This window comes from Lolium rigidum, chromosome 1, assembly GCF_022539505.1.
Source record: "Lolium rigidum isolate FL_2022 chromosome 1, APGP_CSIRO_Lrig_0.1, whole genome shotgun sequence".
Classification (NCBI taxonomy): Eukaryota; Viridiplantae; Streptophyta; class Magnoliopsida; order Poales; family Poaceae; genus Lolium; species Lolium rigidum.
In genome coordinates this window covers 55922523-55940024 of record NC_061508.1, presented here as the reverse complement: position 1 = coordinate 55940024, position 17502 = coordinate 55922523, and the positions used below count along the sequence as shown (strand labels likewise).

At 42.7% G+C, this 17502-nt stretch overlaps 1 protein-coding gene across 1 annotated transcript; it reads right to left on the bottom strand.

Annotated features, from left to right (window-relative positions):
• Positions 1 to 1883: 1883 nt before the first annotated feature.
• LOC124708201 (DNA (cytosine-5)-methyltransferase CMT3-like) lies at positions 1884 to 8733 on the bottom strand. Its single transcript, XM_047239890.1, has 18 exons — positions 8237 to 8733; positions 7927 to 8011; positions 6484 to 6591; positions 6272 to 6409; positions 6089 to 6188; positions 5723 to 5892; positions 5575 to 5640; positions 5272 to 5490; positions 5137 to 5195; positions 4992 to 5058; positions 4589 to 4918; positions 4345 to 4497; positions 4193 to 4280; positions 3862 to 4088; positions 2534 to 2577; positions 2375 to 2444; positions 2176 to 2279; positions 1884 to 2079 (listed from the first exon to the last, which is right to left on the bottom strand). The coding sequence occupies exons 1-18, from the start codon at positions 8731 to 8733 to the stop codon at positions 1884 to 1886; spliced, it is 2721 nt and encodes a 906-aa protein (XP_047095846.1).
• Between the last annotated feature and the right edge of the window lie 8769 nt (positions 8734 to 17502).

Here is a 17502-nt window from a genome sequence, read left to right as displayed (position 1 = left end):
GAACCGCCGAAGATCACCGTGGACGCCACCGGAACGCCACATAGAGGGGACGCCGACAACACCGACACGGAGTTCAAGGACGACCGCCGAAGTCCGCAGACGTGAACACCCCGCACCCTCCGAAGCCACCACCGCACAGCCAACTGGCCCGACAGGCCCAGAACGGGGCCCGCCCATCGCCGCAGCCACCAGAAGCAGCACCGCCGCCATGGCCACCGGCTGGCTCCTCCGCCCACGCTGCTCCCGATGCGGCGCCACCGCCGCAGCCTCCCGATGTAGACCCGCCGCTGCGGCCTCCCAATGCAGACCCGCCGCCGCGGCCGCCCGATGCAGCGCCGCCGCCGCGACCGCCCGATGCAGCACCGCTGTCGCAGCTCCCGAAACTGCGCCGCCGCCGCGGCCACCTGAAGCATCGCCACCATCGCGGCCGCCCGATGCAGATCCACGCAGCGCCGCCGACCGGAGGTCACCCAACCGGCCGTCGAGATCTGGGCCGCCAAGGCGCCCGAGCTTCAGACCCCGACAAGCCCAGAACGGGGCCCTCGCCACCACCGCTGCGCGAAGGGGAGAAAAGGCCCCCCCACCGCCGGCGCACCCGGGGCTTTGCCCGGCGTCACCCTCTGCCGGCGGCGAGGAGGAGGGACAGAGGTGGGGAGGGACTGGCGGCGGCGGCTAGGGTTAGCTCCTGGCGCCGCCCGCGGGAGCGACGCGCAGGAGCGAAGCGTCTTTAGTTTTGAGGTTTGCGTTTTTAAGTCTACATGTAAGCATCTAAGGAATTTAACGCCTACTGACGACAACCTCTGCTAATGATGCAATGAAGTGAGAGGTCATGTGGCACTGTCACTACTAATTTCACCTACCTTGCTTGCACCTAAGGCTGCAGTTTCACAAGCGACTTTCCCCGTCGTTCTTGTGTGCTTCGGACGAGTAGCTCCACGGTGTGTTGTCGCCTCCAAGTTAGAAAAGGACAGGTTTCAGGTAAATGGGCAAGTCCAGAGAGGAGCATTTGCTGTACACGGATACCCACATATATAATAGAAATGAACAGCCCGAAAATAACAAAAGATAACAAAAGTGAGATCACATATGGACATCCATAAGTTGATCTGATCTGCTATTTGAAGTGAACTGAAGGAGGAAATACCAGGTGCCTTCTCAAGCTCCTTGAGGGTTGAACCTTGCCTGAAAGCATTGTTGCAGCCCTCCTTCCAGACTTCCCCTGGTGCTAGAATAACAAGCAATGTGCAGGACCAGTCACCATTTTATTCAAGTGGGCAAACGAAAGGTTAAAAGGAAAGCGAGTCAAACTGGCACAGTTGGATTTCTAGTTACAACTCGTGGATACCTGTCTTGTCTCAATCGACAAACCTTCAGAGTATCCAAGGCACTCACAGGTCGGAAATACATTTCTAAAACTGGACTTTTCATCAGAGAGCAACTCAAGGTCAAAACTGAAATTCGATCAGGATGGTAGCGAAAAAGAGAGCGGCACTGACAGTACCATGGCCCAAATATTCTTACAACGAGACATGTTAACTACCAATTGAAATGAGGTGCAGACATAATGCTGCAAATACATAATCAATTTCAGGATCAGCATGATTCAGGTCTATTGTAGAAATACACGCTGACAACCAATGAAGGAAGAACGATAATTGGATTGCCTGAACTAATGTTAATCTTTCTTCAGGCAACCTTCGAAGCCACAAAACACAGCAATGATCTTCAGGCAGGAAAGACAAATTGATATGAACTTAATAAAAGATAGATATTGAAATGTCAAAACTGTAGATTGCAAAATGTTTGGAAGAACACTAAAATGCGACAGAACCCATTCAATCAAGCAGTAACTGTCTCTCTAGTGGGCTCAAATCAAACCCTGTCTACTCTACCAATTCGCCTACAGGTGAATGAATGTTGACATCCGGAACCGCAGCCTGCCCCAAGGAAGTGAAGCTGTTGGGAAGAACAAAAAGTGCCTGGTCAAGCCCTTCTGAATTGCCTTTGTATGCCTGACCAAGAGAGTATCCCAATGCCCGAGCGACAGGAATGGCCACGGCATTACCCACCTGGATGTACCTAGTATCATCACAAAAATAATGGTGATCCCCCATTCTAATTCATCACTGGAAAACAAATATCAAACACAACTGGATACTTGACAGATAAACTCACTTCTGTTTAATAGGACCCCACATCCGGTAATAATCAGGAAAACCCTGCAATCTTGCATTCTCACGGACCGACAACACTCTATCTTGATCTGGGTGCAAGATAATCTAAGAATAGAACATTCAGTATCATTACTAAGAGAGCAAAGAAAAAGGATCAGCAAAACACTATATGCAAAACATCATAGTATGTCTACACTAACCTGGTTGTGCGGCTCTGCTCTTGTCACAACCGTTGCAACTGTTTCATCCTTCCAAAGACGTCCAAATGGCCTGTAAGAGAATCATCATAGGTAACTACAATTATAGAATTTGAACAATGTTACAAAAAGAAAAAAAGAAAAACAGATTCGGACACTCACTTCTTTGATTTTCCCCCAACAAAAGACATGGCATAATCAGGGACCTGGGTACACGGAAAACTAGCACATCAGCAATCTTAGGTTGCATAAGAAACTATATCAACCATGTGTCAACATTTCTTTCACTTGATGAATTCTTCAGAGATGGAAGCAAAGATAAAACAGCATCCTATTTCCCACTAATATGAAGGTTCTCCATGTAATTTGACTACTGATAGTGTTGTAAAGATCATTGGGTTTATCTGGAATTCAAGGATAGTAACAAGAAACTCAGAAGCTAATGTGTTTACTGTGAAATATGAGAGCTCTTAACTGAGTGATCACACGAAAACTCTGGTCTTCTGTAATGAGGTGGCAGCATCATGGAACCATCTACAGTGCTTTTTTACTGGTCTATTAAACAAGCTATTTATCAAAAGAGCAGAAAGTAGAGAACAGTACAGGTTAAGAGATGCAGAGCCAACCAACGCTTTATAGGTTTATATGTGAGTTCTGAGACAGAAAATCCTGATTTCGCAGTACTAATCTATTCTGATGACCAGCAGGAACCACAAGAGCACATCTACATTGGTAAGCAGCACTAATCTAATCTGATCACCAGCAGGAACCACAAGAAGATATCTACATTAGAGGGTAAGAGATGCAGAGCCGACCAACATTTTCTAGGTTTATATGTGAGTTCTGGGACCTAAAATACCTATGTCGCAGCACTAATCTATTCTGATGACCAGCAGGAACCTCAAGCACATATATACATTGGTAAGCTTAACTCAGGAGGATATTTGCACAGTTAAGGTTTCTCTTCATGTTGAGAAAAATCGCAACTCCGGTGGAACTCTGTATGCGCAAAGTCAACAAGACAATCCTTAATCTAACATATTGGATTTAGCAGTTTAGCTGTATAAATGTGTTGAAGCTTCCTTCTCTCGGCCGTTCTTATGGACATAGCAATAAACTCAAAATTTATTGTTCTCCCTTTTCTTCACTCTGATTTAGTGCACGTGACGAGAATAACAGTGAGAAAATTATATACATCAGTCATTACAGAAAAAGAAGATTTGACTGTTGAAGCCAACTGTGTTCTAGATTGTACATTTAGTCCCTGTTTGAAAAGATATAATAAAACCAAAAGTTTATACAAACCAAATAAAATCCCACAGAAACAGGATGGAATTATAGGCATTCACTATTCATAGGAAATACATCCAAACTACAATGCAGTAACTTATTGTCCTATGCTATTGGTATAACACAATACATGCAAAACGTATAACATAAATTTCAGCATATACAAATACCATTAAAGAGTTAGGAAGCAGAAATAATACCAGAGGCTTTCCTGAATCGAGGTAGACACGCTCGATTTCAGGATCAAACTCGACTTTATTGCCTTCTCCCACCCTGACCCCCCTGAGACAACGGAAGTTTGCGCCTTTTTTCTTGGGGATTTGCTGTACACGTGCAAGATCATCCTTGTTTAGTTGCAAGGGTTGGTGATCAAGCAGTTTACCATCCTCAGAACAAACCTTGTGTTCATAGGAATAATCTAGCATATCTGGAACAATCGAGAAAATCTTCAGCTCACCATAAAAGTCTAAAATTGTAATTACTATCTTTCACAAGGAAAACTTGAAGAGTCAGTAGATGCAAACATAATACCTTTTCGACTTATCTGTATATATTGTTGAAAATCAGACCTAGGATTACCTCCATACTCCATTATCTCATTTGGCTGATGATTACCTATCTGCACAAAAGGAGTAAGAAAAAATGTGTAGGCTATTAGGTATATTAGATAATTGAATAATTACCTCAGGTAAATCTGATATTGCTTCACCAAGTAGCAAAGCTTCCTTAAGCGTCGATTCTTGTGTTTCATCATAAACAATGCTTTGGGAGAAGGAAGTTGGGATTCCGCCACGCCAAACAACCTTGTGGGTAGGCAATGGGTATTTTGGGAGCACCTACATTGCCAAATGAAAATAAATCATTCTACAGAATATAATACCAGCAAACATTCAACATGAAAAAAATCATGATAAACAGGTAGCAGACCATTGTTGGAAGAGCTCCCCAAAGGAAAACTCTCATACGAAATTGCGGCAGCCCATAACAACCTGCCACCATCATGCCAAGCCGTGCTTGATAATTGAGCGAAACCAAGCGGCTTAATGCATAACTTGCCAGGTAACCTTCAGCAAATTTTACTATGTCCACCACGTTTTCCATGAGAACATAATTTGGCTTTAAATATTCGACAATATCCATAAAAGTAATTAGCTGTCGATTTTTCTCGTCCTGTAGAGGATTATTACTGTCTCGGAAGCGGTTAAACCCGCTGATTCCTTGACACGGTGGACCGCCACATATGACATCAACATCGCCCTACATGAAATTATGTAAATGGCAGAAAAAAACGTGTGAATAAGAAAAAAGAGGCAAAAGGAGTAATACTCACCGGTAGTGGCAAAATTTTCAGCCGGTGACCCTCTTGTACAAATTCTTTAATCTTCAGAGCACAGTCACTAGGTATAAAACAAGAGTCAGTGCACTTTTATTAGGAAAATATTGTTAAATTAGCATATAACAAATGAGATACCAACCTTAGGTTCCCCACCGGCTCCCATGAATCTTCATCAGAATCATAGCCTTCCCATTGCACCTGCAAAAACAACCATGTATCAATCATACAGTATTTACAAACTTCGAGTAAACCCAACAACAAATAAGACGGCTACCTTAAAGTATATAGTATTTTCCTTCCCAGTGCCACCATAGCATATTCCAATAACCTTGTCCACCACATACTCATCCTCTCCTAGAGGGCCGTCATCTTCCTCTTCATCCTCTAAAGGGTCGACTGAATCAGAATGAACAACATTATGGACATACTTGTCACATAAGACAGCCCATTCCTTGAGAAGTACAAGGTAATCCTCGGCCTTTTCATTTCGAACCTACATTCAAACAAACGACACATAACATATAATTCATATGCAACAAAAGGGAACCAAGATTGTAGTTTACAATTTTATTTACACCTGTGTGTCAGGGTGATTATACTTCAGACTTTTGCAGGCAAACTCATTAAAATCAACCGCCCACCTCTATAAAACAGAAGAAAGATGTAGGATTAGCATCATGATCACAAATACATAATCACAGCCAAACGATGATGTAGAAAAGTACCGTCTCAAGTTTGACCCCGGCTAGAGCTGCACCTAAACAAAGGCCTGTTGACAACCCGCCGCAACCAGAGTAAAGGTCTAGAAGGGTTGCTTTCTTAGCTGATGTCTCACCCAAATCGACAGTATCACCCGAGAACTTAGATGCAGTATCGCTGATTATAGGCCCATTCTCTAATGAGAGAAATAAGGCAATAAGAACCACGGTTAGAAAAATTGTACATATTTACTACCTTTGACATCATAAACACTGTATAGAAATATTTCACGACATTATTTTCAGTTAGGAAATACTGTGCCACTTGGTGCCAAAACATTTATTCATATTAGCATGGTAAAAAGACAAGTTGCAGCATTAAACTTTGGTTACCTGATGGTATGTTGGCAAAAGTTGAAAAGGCCTCGCTATAAGACATGTCATAGTAAAACTGACACTCTACAAGCTTCTCAGCCTTGGATATTGAATTTAACTAAAGCATAAGCACAGGAAAAAGAGTGAGAAACAACATATGTACAGGTTTATTAATGGACAGTTGTAGGCAAAAGTACTTACGTTTGGATCAACGTAGACTATTTTAATCTTTGATAATATACAATCAAGACTAATATCATCCTTGTCCTCAGAAAGGAATACACGTATTGGGTCATGCTTGTGATCAGTACCTTTTTCTAGTATCATTGTTGAAATAACCTGCAAATACAACAATCAGCACAGTGCAATTGGGAGTTGGGACATACAAAAAAAATACAACTGACGGTACACACCGTTTCCTCTGGGCGGTAGAACCAGCGACAGGTGAAATACCGACGGCTGTCTGTGCCCTCGAAAAACTCGGCTATCCTGCCGAGAAAATCAGTCTTTCCCTCTGCAGCCTATACACGGCAAAGGGGTTAGAAATGTAAGATGTCGAGACAACAAACACAGATCGAATATATCAGAAGAGCAACCATCTAGATGTCACGCCAATGCCTAAATTGCACTTTGATTCAGCATTTTTGCTCACACTAGGTGAAAGAAAATGAAGCCGTGAGCATTCAGTTCGATTAGATTGTACTGCTATAAAATTTAGTCCAAACTTTTACCACACATGAAGTTATGCAGAATTGATTACTACTAAAGGAAATCAGTTCCAAGTTAATAAACATGCAGATCATTCATGGGAATGGTGTTTTTGGAACATGGGAGCATATGCCCCCTCTATTTTCAAATGCATCTTACACACATTTTGAAATCTCAAAAAATTTTAAAAAAAAATCACATCTACATTTTCGTGTGGTACATGCTCAGAGTCGTTTGATGAAAAAACGACTTGTCACGTGACGTGTGAAAAAAAAGACAAAAATCATTGCTAAAAATAATGCGTTTCACAAGATAAATTTTCTCTTGTTTACATAGACCACATAAATTATTGGGTTTTCCTGAAACATGACGAACACACATATATTATAGAGATGTAGATGTAAACAATTTTTAAAAAAAATTCGACACTTAGAAATATGATTTTTTTGGGTAGAGGGAGCATATACACCCAGGAGCTGAATTGAATTTATGATCATTTATTCACTTCACAATCACATCACAACAAGATATGAAAGGTTGCCCATATTGACAACTCATTATCGTTACAAAGCTTGTGGACAGAAATCGCAAATCCAAATTTGATCTAGGGTGCATATGTTCCTGCTATAAAAAATAGATTTTATAATATCAAAAAATTCTGAATAAATTTTTTGATCGTACATTACGACATTCCATACGTGCACGACAAGTTTCGCAAAAAATCGACATTTGTTATAGTACAAAAAAAGATAAGAAAATGTTTCTGTGAAGAGCTTTTTTTAGCACTAAAATTTATCTTTTTTACACATGACGTAAAAAATCGATTTTTTTGTGAAACAACTTTGCGAGCACATAGAACATAAAGATGTACATGCGACATTTTGTGTCAGATTTTTTCAACACTTCAAACAATGTTTAAAAGCCATTTTAAAAATCAGGAGCATATGCACTTGGGACGAGAAACGCCGCTCTCGAAGGAAACTAATAAATCAGCTGTGCAGTGTACGCGCATACATCCGAAAGATAAACTATCCTTGGGCGCGCATTTCCTAAACAGATTCACAGCGAGGCATATATGCATAACAATCCATTGATACAAACGTTAATCAACAATCAATCACGGGTTTTGAAAAGTTAAAACGACGGACCTTTACATAGACATCGTCATTGAGGGAGTAGATGGTATCCTCAACCTTCGCGCAGCGGTAGTGTGCCCGGGCCTTCTCTTTCGCCCTGCAATGCAATGCAATGCGCGAGACACGATTCAACTCAGATCAGAATATCGAACATGCATTTTTGTTGTCACCTCAAATCCAACAAAAATCAAGTCAGCGGATTAGACGACCAATTTCAAAATTCAGCTAGTAATATTAGAAGATAATCCATTAGCAAGAATGAGTAGGAGTACATCCTAGAAAGAGATGGGGAATGGAGCAATCTAATGCATGTGTGCGTTACCTGCTGTGCTGGTATCGCGTTGGCCACGCCTCGAGAGCCTCGTCCTGGGGGATGGGCTCGCCGACGAACTCATGGTCGTGGTTCCCGCTGCCTTGCACCCGTCTCGGCTTCGCCACCCGCCTCCTGATCACCGGCCGCCTCCGCGTCCTGGTCGGCGGCCCCACCGCCGCCTGCTCCTCCTCCTGCTCCGCCAGCTCATTCTCCTCCGCCAGGGCGAGCTCCTCCTCGTCGGGCTCGTCGGCGCAAATGTCGTCGCCGTCCGGGTCACCCTCCTTCGCGCATGTCCGCAACTTCTTCCTGGTCGCCTTGGCCTTGGTCGTCTTCTTCTTCGCGGACCCCGCCGTGGCATTGGCGGACGATGCCATCTTGAGCGGGCGCTTGCCGCTGCTCTGGTGCTCGGGCTCCGGCTCCGGCTGGGGCAAGGCCTTGGCGGAGGGAGTCCGCTTGCGAAAGGAGGCGCGCGTGGGCGCGGAGGCCAGGGAGCTCGGCGGCGCCATGGCTGCGTACGGCGGATTCGAGTGAGGAAGTTGAATGTGACGGAGGAAATCGGGGGTGGTTTATGTAGTGTGATCGATCGCGTGGGGAAGGAAAGTGGCCCGAAATTTTCGAGCGCGTGGAGTCGTGTTCGTTCGTGCATGAAGAGCGCGCGGGGCCGTTATCTCACCTCGTTCGAATTTTTATCTCTCTGACTTGTGGGGCAGCCAATGCAGCACTGACTTGGCTAATGACACGATCTGGTACTTAGTAGTAATTGCTTCGTGCTGATTGATCCGCAATTACCTACTGATTGATGCGGCCTATTCTCGGCCCGTTGGTCGATTGAGAGAAGTTTGGAAAGTCCACGTTATTATTGGTACCCGATTGTTATCTTATGGCAAAAATGATTTATGTTTTAAAGTAGCTACAATAACGAACATGTATCATGGGATATGTTTTTTTAACCGAAGCACGCAAATCGGTCCTTGATTAGCTAAACACGAATTATTGAATTAATGCTATTTCTGACCACTTGGACCCACTTGTCAGGGCCAGTTTGCTTATGTGGACCGATACCCACTTGTCAGCCAAACTTTCAAAAACAAATCTCCCCCTTTCCCTATCTCCCTCCCATCAAGTTTTTTTTTGCGAGAAATCCACCAATCTCTATCTCTATCTCTACTATATAAAAAGGAGGAATTTCCTCCGTTTTCTGCCTCATCTTTCGTCAACCATCGCTAATCCTATCGCTAATCCCGAATGGGCCATAATGGGCCGCATCACTACATCCTAATCCTACCGAACCATTCTGGACAGACAACAAAAATCGGACATATCCAGTGCGTTAGCATACCGGACAGACAAAAAAAACGGAGACATAATCATCTTACCATATAACCATCTTACAATCAGAGGCATTTTGTTTATTGCCATCATAACCATCTTACCTAAATGTCCAGCGTGTAAACAAAAATAGAAAACCTGCATAAAATCCATCTTACCTAAATAGAAACCTGACAAAAGGCATAAAATCTGGTTCCCTCCTAAAAAGAAAGCTCTATACTTGGTGATTTCTGGCCAATCCATCGACAGCACCACCTACATCAATTCGACATGTCTCAAATTCTCGAAATCTCATAAAAAGAAAGCTCTATACTTTGGGAAGGCAACATAATGACTAATTATCATCTTACCATAGACTAGGCTCAAATTCTGGGAAGGCAACATAATGACGAATTTATCATCTTACCATAGATAGCTCCTTTTCTGGGAAGGCAACAATATAACTCAAAACTTACCAGTCTCCCGCTCCCAATCAGGATCCCAGTCTCACGCTCCCAATCACGATCCCATTTTCACGCTCCCAATCATATAAAATACACCTCCAGGTTAATGTTAGAGTTTATCCATCTTACCAGGCTTATTGTTTTCGAGTTCATCCATCTTCATCTTCAATCTACCTCTACCACCATGCTGAGTCAATATCTTGTTAGTCGCCACACCTCTAAAAGGGTGATGGCACTGAGGCGAGTCCCATGTTCAAAAATCTGTAAGTATACTGCAGCTCTTAGAATCACATTTTACTCACGTGGAAGAGTTGCATATGTACAACTGCGAAACTTATTTCCGGTCGAATCAAAGACAACGGAGGAGGTGATATAATGTTAGTGTTCCAATAGCTAGCACAATATTCAGTCATTTTGGATCTGAGTTTTAGCATCATTTTAGTACGCACCAGCGGATGTTGCCAATTGATTTGCGCGGGTTCTACATTTTAAGAACATAAATTTAGATGCCTGATTAGCTGTACTATACTGTTGCATTGTGTACTGTATTGTATTGTTGGATCTTAACTAGGGTCAAACTTAAGATTAGAGAATAAATATATTTAGACACGAAAACAGTAGAAATTAAACTACCTTACCATTACTACGAGTAGCATATATACATATAGAAGGCAATGGTAAATACAGTAGTAGAACAATATGTATAATGCAAAGATTGTTCGGATAGATTAAAAATAGTGATACGACTGCAGCTATCACTAAGGCATAAACCAGTAGGCCGTTTGCTGTTTCACTTCTCTTCCATGTCGACATCGGCCTTATCATTTGTTCAGTTTATTGTTATCTGCATATATGTCTGCAATACAAGCCAGTCATCATCTTCCTGATTATCTTTTTTATTTTTTAACTCTATGACTACCTTTCATAGATGAGGTCAACTTATATTCGGATGGAAGAGATTAAGGAAAATGATAACAGAGTGACAAGAGGCATGTAGTGTTGTCTGGAACATTTATCGGTGGTCCACGTGACAAGAGGCGTCGCTACATGGATGCTATGGCCTTTGTGCGGATGTATGGCAAGCCGGACATTAGTCTGCCAATTCTAGAACTTAGCATAATATAAACAAATGCACGATGCTAACAAATTATATTTATGCTCGAGTAGCGGCAAGGTGAGCGTTCAGATCCTTACTCTGAATTTATGGTGGTTAAGGAGTTGGATATCCAGAAGCAATGGATCTTAAATACCAATGTCCACCCTGTGGCGATCAAATAACATAGAAGCATAGAGTCATGGTTAATCGCAAAAAATGTAATTACAACTTGAAGAAGTATAAGATGTGCAAATACTTTCTCTGTGTAAGATGTATTTTGACTGAAAGAACAAGATAGTTCCGACTCAAGCGCCCATAGACGCATGAGAAAAAAATAGTACAGTGTTCCGTTAGATGTCTACCTGAAGACCCTATAATTCAGATCCCTACCTATAATTCAGAAAAAAAAGCATAAAAATAGTCACTACTTGAAGACCCTATAATTCAGATGCCTACCTTAAATGGTCCAGTAGCAATTAATTTTACGCTCCAAATGCTGCGGTAGGCTTATAACACCACCAAATTTGGTCACATGTCACACTAACTTATTTCCGAAAATAAACCGAGATGCATTGGTATTTAGTTTGATACCAACTTGCTTGCATATTCGTGCTTACACAAATAAACAGCTTATATGTCATTCATAAAACAGGTAGTACAAATCATGAAACAGGATGTGAAATAATACCTTTGCTCGATGGCGCAACAAGTATTTATTTCCTTTGGACAGGTTAAACAATGCATTTTTCACAATGCCAAAAAACGTGTGCATGCACATCTTGAATTACACCGAGAGGGACAGAGGGTGTACCTGCCAGCTTTGTTGCTCACTTGTGTTACTCTAGATTGTGTGTCCAGTATTGCCTTCACACTTTGATGTGGTGCTGGTCCAGAATTCCATTTTGCCATGATAATTGTCTCTTTTTTAATGTCTCTACTTTGGAACATTATAATCCTGCAGCAAGAATTGACAAAATGAAATTATTTGTAAGAAGAAGTATCTTGCTTTTATGTTCCTTAGGTATTAATAAAAGATAAGCGTCCATAGGTGTGGAGAATCACTAATACGAGGTGATGTGGTGTTGTGACTAATCACCAATACGTGCGGTTACAACTGAAAATAGTGTGAGTGGCTGCAGGGGTACTTAAAGATACTGTGGTTAGAACTTAAAATGTTTTCAACACATCCTAATTTCATAGCATAATTAGAGGCAGTAAGTGAAATGCTGCAGAGCTAACTTAAAGATGGCAAATAACCGAGAGGGATACCTGAAGGGGTCTTGTCAGGCAACGAATATTTGGATATGTCCACATTATGAACATAGGTGAAACAGCATAATCAGCATCAGCAATTAATCCCTTTACACCATTGAGACTGTACCTAGAGCACCCAAACTCTTAAATATCATATATTTCAGCTCGGGCAGAGAAATCTCAAAGCAACGAACATGGCAACTCCTGAAACAACCAACATCAAGTTAGCCGGCTGGATAAGAGGGGCATCAGTGACATTACAGGTAGGAAGAAGGGAAGGTGCCAAATGCTCGGTTCAATCTGGTCCAGTCCCGCACTCCTTTTAATTTTAAATTTTCTTTCTCTTCTATATCCTCGGTTTTTGACCCGATTGGCTGCTTGATCTTCCCTCCCTCATTGTTCAGCAGCCAAAAGAATCTGGTTCTATTCAGCTGCGACTGGGCCATGAAACATGTTGTTTAGATAGACAACAATGCATTTTGTCATAAATGAGAATGCAAATTAGCTAATGCATCCAGTTATATGTAAGCATGTTCAGACCGGGCAAGATTAATCAGAATGGTGATATCAAAAGGTGCAGAGTTAAAACTAATCAAGTATACTTTATTATTATAGCAATATGCAAAATAGTGGGCTACAGAGAACAAACAATTGATTAGATAAAACATTTGCGAATATTAGAGTCAAGCTTACGCACAATAGCTCGAGGCGTAGGCCTGTGGCGGCGGCGGCGCGAAGCGTGGAACTGTGGCTATGTCGGCAGCATCAAGGCGCGGGACAACGACATCGGACACATCGGAATCGAGTAGTGGGGTGGGGGCACACCGAAATACCAGTCGCGGGCGAGGTAGGGAGAGGCGTCGACCATCAACTCCGGGAGCATGCCGTACTTGGGCTGCTCTGGGAGGGCCGCGGTCGAGGATTCGGTGGAGACGAGGTCTGTGCCTCCGCCTCCGTCCATGGAGAGGCAGGGGAAGGGCGGCCGTCGCTGCAGAGGCGGTGTGGCAGGGGAGATGGAGGTCGTCGCGGCTGCAGCAGGGAGGCAAGTGAGAAGTGAGGTGGCGGTACTCGCCGGAACAGCACGCAGCAAGGAATGGGGAATAGGACGGAGGCTGCTTGTACTATGTGAGAGAAGAAGATGGGAGTGAGAGTGAACGGACGGTTCGTGGGAAAATACCCACAGGTCATTTTTTTTAACAACAAAAAAAGTCAGTATGTGTGTGTGTGGATAGCAGGGGTTTCTATTTGAGGTCCTGATAGAATAACGTTAAGATTTTAAAGATCCAATTGCTTTAACATTTTAGTGTAAAATTGTTTCTATAATTGTTTTTATTTGATATATTCTCATGGTTTACAAAATGATGTCTTAACTTAGTCAAAATTTGAAGACATTCTTTTCCATGCAGAGGTAGTATTAATATTGTAAAATCAAAATTCTATAATCATCCAGGTCATCACGCGGTTTGTAGAAATTAAAGGTTGTTTCATCAAAGTGAACTCTTCAAACAGTTCAACGATAGATAGAAAAACACATTGTTGATCATATAATGAGTTATCCCTTTATAAAAAACTAGAATAAAAAATTATTTTTTCTAGAACCTAATTTTAAAATATTTTCATGGCTCATCAATTTTAGTCGATGCCATGGATGTGAATCATACATTGCATTGGGCATTGTTAGACCGTTAGGATGCATATTAAGTGGACCAGAAACAAACATGAAATCAACCCACTTGAAGTAAATAGAATTCAAAATACATGTGTTATATTTTTTTTTGAGAAACACAGTACAAACGTAGACGCTCACATACACGCGCATACACTCACCTCTATGAACGCACACACGCACACCCTACCCCTATGAGCATCTTCGGAAGACTGAGCCGCGGATCGGATCTTGAAATTGACGAAGTCACCATAGGCGCCTCGCTGTCGACGGGAACGTCGCCTCCCACTGAAAGAATATTCTGCCTTTATGAGACACACAGATGTCGGACACGGGGTTTGAACTCTTGTGGGCTGAGGGTACAACCACCCTCCTAACCACCCAACCTCTGGTTGGTTCTCGTGTTATATTTATTTAAGCGGACTGCACGTACATTATGTTTAAATGTACTCAGAAGAAAACTAAAGATTGTGGCAACGCGGAGCCAATATATTATAAAATTAAAATATTGGTCAATATTCACAATACATATTTGCAATGTTCAAGAAATCGTTAATCTTAAGTTATCGGTCAGCCTTAAAATGGAGATTAATCGCTTATCGGCCGATTAATCGATTTTATCAGTCGTCCATTTATTGGCTTAGTATTTTTCTAAATCCTAATTTTCAGCACTAAATTTTGTACAATATGCTATGTAAAAATAATATTAGAGCATTGAGCAGAAGTATTACCTTGATTCTTTGCATTTGAATCACTAAAAATGAAAATTTTGAGCTAATGCACAGTTCTACAAGACCATAAGACAAAAATATCGACTGCCATACCGAATTTCAGCGAAATTTCACTGACAATCGGCCGAAATATCGGTCACCAGAGTGAAATCGGTTGAAATATCGGCTCTCAGACAGAAAAGCGGCCGAAATATCGGTGGCACGATAAATTAGCCGATATGCTAAAATCTTATAACACGATCCATAACCATGGTTCTGAACCTAACTTTCATTCGCATTCCAGATTCAGGTATAGTTATTTTAAATTTTCATATTTGAGATTTGAATTATATATGTGTATTGAGAAATATAATTTGAGGACCCGTGGCAACGCACGGGCATTTGTACTAGTCTATTAATAAACATCAACAGTAGTACAAATAACCTAAAAAATAAAGAAAATTATAAATTGGTACTCGGACCACCTAGCGACGACTACAAACACTAGCACGAGCCGAAGGCGCGCCGCTGTCCTCGCCCCTCCATCGCTGGAGTCAGACAAAGCTTGTCGTAGTAGAGCTTGTTGTAGTAGATATACGGGAAGTCGTCGTGCTAAGGTCCGAAAGGACCATTGCACCAGAGCAGCAACCATTGCCAATGATGACCTAGTGGCTAGTGGTCACTCCCACCTTTCCGACGAACTTGCTTATGCCTCTCCGCCTTGTTGCTCTGCGGCAACTCATGCTTGGGCATGAGTGGACACCGGGTGGCATGAGGAGCACACGAAGGTCGGCCTTAGCCTCCCCTAATCGTGTACGCGAGGCCGATGTATCGGTGGTTGTCAAAGAAGAAGAGCCTACATAAACAATATGCCAATCAGGATGTTTCCCAACGTGCGGCTGTGTGATCGGCCAAGATGTTGGGACCTCGACGTGAGACGAAGTCATGTGGGAGGCAGCGAGAGGGTGGCCAGGGTGTTGCGAGCTAGCGGCTGAAGGAAGTGGCACCTGGAGGGATTGGAGGAATTAGGGTTTGGGGAGGAAGACGAATCTAATGTCGAACCCACATCCGTGTCCGAATTGCTGAAAATAGCATCAATTCACGTTCAATTGCCTTTAGTATTTTTTTAACAAAAACTTGAAAAAACACGGTGGACTTTTGTCCCGTAAATGATAAGCCATTTGGCAACTTTGCCTAAAAATATGGTAGCGTTAGAGAAACTTTAGAAGATCCCGTATATCCGCCATGTCCGAAAAGTAACCACCAATTTTGGGTATTAGCAAGAAAAAATTTACCCGACCAGATGCTAGAAAAATGGTCGGCCCGAAAATTTTCATCCGGGGTTTTAGGTATTCGACTTGGAAATCTGGATATAGTTGGGCTGGAGCTCTCATTTCGTCCCACACACACGGTTTACGTGAGATAGTAGGCACGAGTGAAGTTTCAGCCCCCTTTGCTCCCCTGTCGGTGTCGCCGCCAATCTCCCCGCCCCCACCAAATCCATCCTCTTCGTGCTGCATAGTCGTCATCATGGAAGAATTTGGGCACCCTCCCATGAGAATCGTGCCACCGTATTCTGAATTGGCCATTCCCCGTCCGTTCGCCGTCTTGCCACCGATGTTTGTAGGGCTGATGCTGGCGGGACCGCTGAAGCGGAAGAGGCAGCGCAACTACATCATCCAAGAAGGCGGTGTCCTTGCGGCCGTGAGCTCTGCGGTAGCTCCGGCAATGACGTTGGAATTTGCTAAAAGTGCGAAATAGGCGGGTTTCGGGGGCCAAACGAAATCCGTGCCAACTGGCCCACCGATATAGAAGAAGGTGCAGCCGCGTGGATGAGAGCTTCCTCAACCTACTACGTCACCGCCGGCTCCAGGTGCCTCCAACATTTTCATCGATACGCCCAACCGGTAGAATTTCACCCCCTTTCGACCCTAGGGCACGCGACGGGTCCCTAGGGTTACAAACCTTTCGTCTAGCTCCTCTTAACGAATTGTCAATACTGGTGGTAGTCGTCATACACCCTCTTCCTCTTTGCTCATTGATTTGTTTGAATGATGGTGGAAGGAGGGTGATACACTTGATTTCCCTCTAATTCTTTGATCCTTCAGAGTTTGGTCTCATTCTTTTGAACTTGTTCACGCTTTGTAATCGGTGCCACATATCCCAAAAAGTTAAGGGGTTTATTAATTAAAAGAGCCTTATGTATAAAACTAATACGGTAGGTTTCTTTTAGTTAATGTTGGCTGCTATAGATGTAAGCCGGGGAGAATTCCTGGGCAAAATATGTTCTAGCCACAAATCAGGCAGTACATATAAGTCACCGTTTGCACCGGAGCACACCCCCAATATGGGATGTTCATAGGTGCATCAAGATCCATGCTAGCCATTTTCTTCTCACAAACAAACATTTGATATAGAATGTAGGAAAAATAGTTCCGATTGTTATGACACTAAAATCATATACTGTCAAAGATGTCTTTTTCAAATTTTAAATATTTGGAAATTTTAAATTGCTCAAAAAATCAAAACTTTTTTTACCAGCAGATTTCAAATCCATACTTCATGTAGTTTCCGTGATACAAAAAAAAAAGGTAAACTAAAAAATGTATGGCGAGCACTTGCTCATGCTCAACCACACCTTTCCCCGTTGCAAAACAAAAAGCAGAACCCCATTATCCAGCCTTTAGTTTCTTGTTTAGGTAGAGGGATAGATGTAAGCTAGTGCCATGTATGGATACCACCACGATGATTAAAAGCCCCGCTTAAGCGATTCTTCG

What these genes read in the sequence shown, in the direction of transcription:
- LOC124708201 (XM_047239890.1), bottom strand. Translation starts at nt 8,733, where the DNA reads ATGGCGCCGCCGAGCTCCCTGGCCTCCGCGCCCACGCGCGCCTCCTTT. An exon ending in TAGTCTACGTTGATCCAAAC is followed by an intron (nt 6,189 to 6,271) that starts GTAAGTACTTTT and finishes CTTATGCTTTAG; the next exon opens with TTAAATTCAATATCCAAGGC. An exon ending in TGGGGTCCTATTAAACAGAA is followed by an intron (nt 2,080 to 2,175) that starts GTGAGTTTATCT and finishes TGATGATACTAG; the next exon opens with GTACATCCAGGTGGGTAATG.